General features: G+C 43.4%; 1 protein-coding gene across 1 annotated transcript; it reads left to right on the forward strand.

Annotated features, from left to right (window-relative positions):
• Positions 1–1024: 1024 nt before the first annotated feature.
• Positions 1025–8366, forward strand: LOC120824305 (cytochrome P450 2J4-like). The gene is made up of 9 exons (XM_078107850.1): positions 1025–1456; positions 3784–3946; positions 4068–4217; positions 4544–4704; positions 5289–5465; positions 5536–5674; positions 5809–5996; positions 6370–6511; positions 7762–8366. The coding sequence occupies exons 1-9, from the start codon at positions 1256–1258 to the stop codon at positions 7935–7937; spliced, it is 1497 nt and encodes a 498-aa protein (XP_077963976.1). The 5' UTR covers positions 1025–1255; the 3' UTR covers positions 7938–8366.
• The last annotated feature ends 564 nt before the right edge of the window (positions 8367–8930 follow it).

Below are 8930 nucleotides of genomic sequence, written 5' to 3' on the forward strand. Positions count from 1 at the left end.
CAAAGCTAACCGCAAACAACAATGGAGGACGTACAGCCGATCCTGTTCCTGCTTCTCCATATGTGGTTGTTTGTCACAAGGAGACGACACTCTTTGTTTGAGCAAAGGCTACATGCTGCAAGTGTGTTACGTGTGTTGTCTTTCCCCTTGCGGCACGCGCAAATGACGACACTCTTTCAGCCAATCAACGCTCTGCAGCGAGTCTAGCTCCACCCTTTAATACCAAACAACTGTGCCAGGTACCCCAACGGAAGGGTACCCAAGAAGTGGTACAGTTCAGATTTTTGGTACCATTCTCAACTTTTGGCAGTGGAGACAAAAAAAAAGGGTACCGACCCGACCCGTACCGTACCGCTCGGTGGAAACGTGCCAAAAGTGGTTCTGTGCACTTCACCTTCTCTATTGCCTTGAAGTCAACTCCTGTAAAGATGTTTCCTAGAAAAGGCAGCGCCCAGAGTCCTGGTGGAAAGCTGTGTAGCCTCCAGTTCCTGACCACATCTGTCACAAGTAAAGCGGCTAAAGTCAACAACAACCAGCTGGTAAAGTCCATACAATTGCAAAGCGCTTGAAAAATCATGATGAATGCTTGAAAAGGCCTCCTTTCAAAAGCTTGTTTGCCTCCACGAGCGTGAGGGTGGTAAGTCTCACGTGTTCCGAGTAATGTTACGTAACACTAATGCACTCCCTCACCCTCTGAGGGGAAAAACAAGGCCCTTTGGCATGTGCACTGTGTGATAGGTACTAGGTATTAGGTCCTTACCGTATTGATAAAAAAAACTATTTGTTACTAGTCAGTGAAACAAATAAAGCAAAATGATGCTGCAGGAGGTGAACAATGCTTTAACACAGCTATAGTTGGAATCCACTGATTTACGGTTCTCAATACTTTTTAGCATCTTAACTTAGAATTTTGGTTGCTTGCTCGCGACAGAGTATTTTTATACTTGTTCCTAGTTATGACTTGCTATCCCAAATTTGTCTCAAAAAGATTCATATAAATAATGACTCAGTAGGTCATTATATTGAGACATGACTCAATAATGAATAATCAACACTAAAACATTGGGATTAAATCCTGACCTAAAAGCCTTAGACGTGCCTCACATCTCTTCCTGAGTGAATGTGTTGTGCATTTATTTTGAAGGTCAAAGCCACAAAAGGAAGTCTTATCTTATGTAACTGTTTTCAATCAGTTGGGAAACACAAACATCGGTCGTGTTGGTAAAAGCGTAATTCAGCACAACTAAGCTCACTAATGGAGGCCGTAACCAGCGCGCTCGGCTTTGACTGGATGGACGCAAAAAGTATTTTAATATTTCTCTGCGTGTTTCTCCTGCTGGCGGAAGTTCTGAAGAACAGAGCTCCGCCGAACTTCCCACCAGGACCGATGTCTCTTCCGTTCCTCGGTGACCTTCCCCGCATCAACCCGTCGCGGTTCCACCTGCAGATCGGAGAGGTATATTACGGTTAGAACGTCACGGTATAGAATGTGAGCGTATAGAACGTCACGGTATAGAATGTGAGCGTATAGAATGTGAGCGTGTAGAACGTCACGGTATAGAATGTGAGCGTGTAGAACGTCACGGTATAGAATGTGAGCGTATAGAACGTTACAGTATAGAATGTGAGCGTATAGAATGTGAGCGTGTAGAACGTCACGGTATAGAATGTGAGCGTGTAGAACGTCACGGTATAGAATGTGAGCGTATAGAACGTTACAGTATAGAATGTGAGCGTATAGAATGTGAGCGTATAGAACGTCACGGTATAGAATGTGAGCGTATAGAACGTCACGGTATAGAATGTGATTGTATAGAATGTGAGCGTATAGAACGCTACGGTATAGAATGTGAGCGTATAGAACGCTACGGTATAGAAAGTGAGCGTATAGAACGTTACGGTATAGATTGTTAACGTATAGAATATGAGCGTATAGAACGTTACGGTATAGATTGTTAACGTATAGAATGTGAGCGTATAGAACCTTACGGTATAGATTGTTAATGTATAGAATGTTAGCGTATAGAATGTTAGCGTATAGAATGTTACAGTATAGAATGTTAGCGTATAGAATGTTACAGTATAGAATGTTACCGTATAGAATAGGGGTGGGAATCTCTTGGCACCCCACGATTCGATTCGATTCCAATTCAGAGGCTTAATGATTCGATTCTAAACCGATTATCGATTCTAAAATGATAAAACGATTACCGATGCATCTCGATTTTCTACATTTTCTCAAATCCGAGTTTGCTACTCAGAGGTTGCTAATCACTTCCTACTTTATTTGATAATTAAAGAAAATCAACCATTTTATATAAGAGAAAAAAAATCTTTGTCACAAATATGATTTTCTATCAACAATGCAAGAACCAATGCAGCTTGCATTTCAACACAATATGGAAGTAGCCTATGTATAAAAAAAAATTAAACAGATTCATTTTTCTTTTAAATGAAGAAAAAGCTGCTCTTAGTCTCAGACCGGTCCGTATTTGTAAAATACCGGAAAAAAGTCCAAATCTGTGAATATCTTCAACTTTCAATACGGATCGACTTTTTGGAAAATGTAAATAATGAGGTAAGATGTGCGCAGGCTGCTCCATAGTTCGGTAAGTTATTAGATATTCAGATTCAGACTGACGGACCGGTCTGCCAGCTGCACGCATTGCTCTTAATGTGCCGGTAATGATGGTAAATGATGCTTGTAGCTGGTTGTCATCTACGCTCCACTACGGTTACCGAAGGGGGGCGTTTGTGTTTTGACAACGTTTTATCTCATAATTTCGACTTTTTATCCCCTTACATTAGTGTGGAAATGGGCTTCTATGGTTGTGTGAATGCATCACTCCAGCCAATCCAAAGACCGGGTTTGTAACCAATCAGGTGTAGAGACCATGGTGACTGGCTCCGCCCCCTTACTGTCAAAAAGAACAACAGCGAGCGCGTAGAAAACACCTTCGAGCGCGAGCAGAGACTAACCTCGCGAGCGAGGAAGTGCACGCTCCGCGAGCGAGCAAATATCTCGCGCGAGACGGGCTTTTAAAAAAAAAAATATTCAGATTATTAACTTTTCTGAATTGAGACAGAATCGTTATAGAGAGAATCGAGAGAAATTGGAAAAAATGTTGGTGCCAAAACATAGATTCTTAAAAGACAATGAATCAAATTGAAGAACTTTTGCCGGAATAAATTTGTAAATATGACCACCAATATGGCCATTGGCGGGCTATAAGGACGCGCGGATGGCCTCCGATTCATTTATGGAGATCTCCGCAAACGTTGGTTTGCCGGTCGAGGGGAACAAAGTTGTGGAGGAAAATACGGGACAATGAAATAAATATGTCCCCAAAGAAAAAGGCAATAAAAAGCAGCAGTGGGGATGCACCTAGTGTTCTGGCGGTCAATTGCTCTGCAACACGTGCAAGCCTTTTTGAACCATGAATTGAAACAAGTGCGTCGACGCAACTGCGCTGCATACGCAGAAGCCTGCACCAGCCTTATCGCATGTGCTCACTCACAGAGTGCGGCCCCCAGTGGACTTTTTAGGAATAGCAGCTACTTTTATAGAAATGCAATTTATGTCTTTCTGTAATTCTCACAATAGCAAACGGCCGGAGTCGGCCCGCGGGCCATGACTTTGTCACCTGTGAGATAGAATGTAAGTGTATAGAATGTAAGCGTATAGAATTTTACAGTCTGACACCTGGTATAGAATGTTAGCCTGCGTAGCTCGACAGATTTTTTTTGGACTACGAGAAAGTAGGTCAACAGCTGTGTCTTCAGTTTGCAGAGAAATATGGAAACATCTTCAGCCTTCGGCTCTTTGGTGGAAGGATCGTGGTCCTCAATGGCTACAAGCTGGTGAGAGAGGCGCTGATCCAGAAAGGAGAGGACTACGTGGACCGACCTTCCATCCCGCTGTTTGAAGCACTGGCTGGGAACAAAGGTAGCATGTGCTAGCTTTGGTGCAATGACTCCATGGCATCTTGTTGGCATCATTAGCATTTAGCTCGCCGTGAGGTGTATCCGTTAGCTCTCTGGCCTTATGCTGGTTTTGACTCCTACAGGTCTGGTGATAGCCAACGGACAGCAGTGGAAGCAGCAGAGGAGATTTGCTATCCGCACACTCAGAAACTTTGGGCTTGGCAAGAAGAGCCTGGAGCCGTCCATCCAGCAGGAGAGTCACTACCTCAGCGAGGTCCTGGCCCTTCAGAAAGGCAAAGGACCAATCCCGCCCCTTTATGAGGGAATGCCTCTTAAAGGGGAGGGGCTATCATCTCACGCCTCAGTGCAGGCCACCGCCCCTGCCACCTGTACTACATCACATCCGCATTGACTGATTACAATTTAGTGGTGAAACATCAATTTAAGAACTTGTATGCTATTGCAATTCCACACAATTAATATAATATTAATCTTCTTTGTTGAAAAAATTCAGGCAGGCAATAAGCATTTTACATTCAAAAACGTAAGTTTGAAATGATGACATGATGCCGTGATCACTTGATGAGGATCACCACTTCATCATCTCTTTATCTTACAGGAGAACCTTTTGATATACAGCCTGTGATGAGCAAAGCCGTGTCAAACATCATCAGCTGCCTGGTGTTCGGCGATCGCTGCGACTACTCCAACCAGCAGCAGCAGTTAATCCTTCAGACCATGCATGAGTTGATGTACCTGCAGGGGGGCTTCTGGGCCCAGGTGGGCTGAGCTCCCACTTTTAAATCATGTTTTACTAGACCCCATATGTCCAAAGTGTGTTCTAATTACTATTTATGTAAACAGGCTTATAGACCGACAGGTTAGCATGATGTTGAATAGTTACTAAGTGGGAACAAGCTGTAACAAGTGGTAATAAGAGCACACACGAGTTATCAAGAGGTAATAATAGATATTAAGAAGTAACAAGGTAATGCGAGCGTTAACCACAGGTATTAAGAGGTAATAAGGCCTCTCACTGGCGAATGCTCAAACACAGAGGCTCTTGTGGCTGATTGGCTCGAAGCGTATTGTTAGTTTCTTAGTTTATACACATTGTGTATTAACACCAGCTTACAAGCGCCTCGTCATGCGGACAGATTTACTGACGAGGACTCTTTCTATTCCAGTGTCCCCTGACAGTAAGAGTTAGTTAGTTTATTATTATTTACAGCTTTCCAACTAAGCAAGAGATGTTCTGTGAAAAGAGGCCCATTGCAGGAATGTTCATGCGCACGATGACTCAAGAGAATCCATGTTTAGGAGAACAAGAGGCATTGACATGTTGAATGTCTTCACCCTCCTAGCTTTATAACTTTTTCCCCTGGCTGATGCGTCGGCTTCCTGGACCTCACAAGAGGATTTTCTCTCTGACACAAACTCTCCTGGACGTCCTGCAAATAAAGATCCAAGAACACAGAGAGAGCTTCGACCCGTCCTCCCCCAGAGATTACATCGACTGCTTCTTGGCTGAGATCGGAGAGGTGAGCAGCGCGTCTGCCTTGTGTCTGTCCTCCTTTACATGTCCTTATGGAAGCGCTCTCTTTTTGGCAGGAGGAGGACAAAGCCTCTGGTTACGACTTTAGTAACCTGTGTTTCTGCACTCTGGACCTGTTTGGTGCTGGAACGGAGACCACTGCGACCACCTTGAACTGGGGCCTGCTTTACATGATCCACTACCCTCAGGTTCAAGGTGTGTGTGTGTCTGTGTGTGTAGGTGTCGTATGTGACTGTCGTCTTGTGTTATCAGAGGAATTGTGTGGGATGGTGGGGGCAGTTTCCTCCTCAGTGATCTACAGACCCTCTGATCTCCTGGTCTTGGTGCAGGGGCGGTACAGGCTGAGATAGACTCCGTCGTGGGTTCGTCCAGGCCGCCCTCGATGGCAGACAAAGACCAGATGCCTTACACGGATGCAGTCCTCCATGAAGTCCAGAGGATGGCCGACATCCTCCCCCTCAATGTGGCCCGTATGACCAGTAGGGAGACCACGCTGGGCCCGTACACGCTCCCCAAGGTACACCACGTCCTCTTTGTTCTCCGACTCACAAACCGACTCAAGTGAAAGCATCATTAAAGTCACCTTTTTATAATGTAATGGTGTGAACCAAATAACTAATAATGACATTTAGCTAAAATAGCTTTAAAGTAATAAAATGATCCATGTAGAAAACACATGAATGGGTTGATTAGGGGTTATATGCACTTTTCTGGTGGTAGTTGTAGATCAGCCATTTACAGTTTACAAATACCTGGTGTGTCCATTCAGGAGCTCATCTGAGAGCATTTGATTTATTAACATAATCTTACGGAGCTCAGTTCTCCTACAGTTTAATTACTTTTTGGGAGGATTTGATCCTGGAATGAAATGAATAACATTGGGTTCTCAGGGAACCCTGGTCCTGCCGACGCTGATCTCGGTTCTACGTGACGAGTCTGAGTGGGAGACACCGCACTCTTTCAACCCACAACACTTCCTGGACCAGGACGGGAAGTTCAGGAAGAGAGAAGCCTTCCTTCCTTTTTCAGCAGGTCAGTGAGGAGGAGAGAACAGCTGAGCTACCTGACCCCTGACCTTAATGTTTGAGCTGTAAACAATGGTCCCAAGTCATTACTAACATTGACATTCCAGTAGGGCTGGGCGGGATACCGGTAACGTACCGGCGTTACGCCATAACTACTGCTTTTACATGTCACCACAAAGCGTCCAGCGGTCGGAGCTACTTGTCTTACGTGTGTTGAGATTGAGTCATGGTTATAAATGTATAACAACAACAACCCACAACAAACACTCGTTAACAGGGTAAAACACCACAACACAACAGCTTGTGACACATAATCAATTTGTAACACTAATAATTGTACATTACTGCATGCTGGGTACAGCTCACAACAAGAAGTAACTCTGCTGCTACATGAAAACACTGAAAAGCGCAATACAGGAGGAACAACGAGAGACCAGAGATGCACCAACACAACTTGTGCCCAACAGAGGAGCTGTGTCTATTTGGAGGGTTTTGGCTTTTGGAAAATCTGACGTAAGTTACATTAGATCAGAAAACGACTCATTACAAAGTCTGTCGAGTCCCTGGTGGCACTAGGAGCCACAACAAGCTAACACGCTAACGAGCTAACAAGCTAATTCGCCGGCCAGTTACGAGCGGCAAACAGCTGATCGGGTAGCTGGCGGACTTTTTCAGGGTTAAAGAATTCATGCGTTTACTTGAAAAAGTAATACCGGGATAGCGTCAGAATCTTTCTAAATATCGTGATATGGATTTTTGGCCATACCGCACAGCCCTACATTCAAGTTCTAAATCCATATTAAAGTAGGGTTTTCTGCACACTTACAGATAATGAACATGCCACTAATATCATTCAATTCATTTTAGCCAAAAATTGCAAATTTTCCTCAGAGGGCTTTACAGTCTGTAGACATGCAACATCCTCTGTCCCGAAACCCTCACATCAGCACAGGAAAAAAAAACACAAATGAAAAAGTGGAAGAAACCTTAGGAGGAGGAGGATCCGTCTCCTGGGATGGACATACTACAATGGATGTCATGTGTACAGAATGAACAATTACATCCCAGGAGGTTTTGCCAACATTGTCTCCAGCTTGATTGATTTTATAAGCATTTCAAACATAATTCCAGCGTGCTGTAAAGTCCAAGAGTAAACCGTTATGATAAGAAATAGTTCACAACATGATTTTAAATTAAGAGAACATTCAGCTTGAATTCATATTTATTACAGGTAAACTTGTGGTCTTGTCCCATTAGGGAAGCGGGTCTGTCTCGGGGAGCAGCTGGCAAGGATGGAGTTGTTCCTCTTCTTCACCTCCATCCTCCAGAGGTTCTTCCTGTCGGTGCCGGATGGAGAGAAGCCAGGTCTGGACTTCCAGCTGGGAGCTACTTTGTGTCCCAAAGCGTACCGGCTCTGCGCCACCCCGCGCTGACCCGCTGGTGTCCTCCAGTGAAGATCATCTTCGAGAAGATCAACCTATTAACATGACTGCATTAAACCAGGCAATCAAATACATTGTAGTTTTTAATATGATCTCAGCTAACTAATTTCTTCAATACTTTCCAGAGAACACAGGATCATACTTTTATGTAACTAAATGAAATTTGTGAAGCTAAATGAGATTTACTTTTTGTAACTAAATGGATTTTTAATTTGTGTAACTTAATGAGAATTAGTTTTTGTAACTTGTCTCATTCAGATTCCTGAATTTAAAGTTTTGCGTCATGTAATTGTGTGGCATTAATGTTCATATCTGATTAGTATGAGAAAGCTCTTCACATTACAAAAAGTAGCACATCGAGGTATCTTTCTTTGATTGAACCCATCTTCTGAATTGACGTATAAAAACATCAAAGTTGCAGCTGGATGTGTCTTTTGTGAGAACATGCACCTCATCACACTTCTGGGGTTTCCCTGTGAAGCTTTCAAGTCACAAATGGAAAATAACCAGCAAAAGGAGTTTGAGAAAGTCTCAGTCTATTATTCATCTCTGACCGTCGTGACACACTGGTGAACATGAACATACGCAGCAAGCTAAATGACATGATATGGGAATATTTTTATTACTTTTCAATGTGAAGTCTCTTTCGGACTAAAAGTGTAAGTTGCTTTTACTAGCCTTGCCCCTCAATAAGAAACCACTATATAATATTTATAGTCTGCTCAGAGGCGGCAGTAAATATCATTTTTATGTTTGTAATGTTCATCAGCACATAAGATGCTACTGTAAAACCCCTGAGAAGCATCAGGACTACTGGAAACTACTGTCACCATCTTGTAACTGTAAGTTTAATAAGAAGTGATCTGCTGACTGCAGCACATTTAAATGAGAGCAGCTTTTTTCAAAGTCAGTTCAACCTCCTGCGGTGATGGGAAGCAGATGAAGTCAAAGTAGGCCAACCAAGTATCAAAGTTTGTTAGTTTG

Source organism: Gasterosteus aculeatus, chromosome 8 (genome assembly GCF_964276395.1).
Source record: "Gasterosteus aculeatus chromosome 8, fGasAcu3.hap1.1, whole genome shotgun sequence".
NCBI classification, from domain to species: domain Eukaryota; kingdom Metazoa; phylum Chordata; class Actinopteri; order Perciformes; family Gasterosteidae; genus Gasterosteus; species Gasterosteus aculeatus.

Bases quoted from the DNA above. Each gene is read 5' to 3' on its own strand.
- LOC120824305 (XM_078107850.1), top strand. From the start codon at position 1,256: ATGGAGGCCGTAACCAGCGCGCTCGGCTTTGACTGGATGGACGCAAAA. The intron at 4,705-5,288 runs GTGGGCTGAGCT...TCACCCTCCTAG, and splicing joins AGGGGGGCTTCTGGGCCCAG to CTTTATAACTTTTTCCCCTG. The intron at 5,466-5,535 runs GTGAGCAGCGCG...TCTTTTTGGCAG, and splicing joins TCTTGGCTGAGATCGGAGAG to GAGGAGGACAAAGCCTCTGG.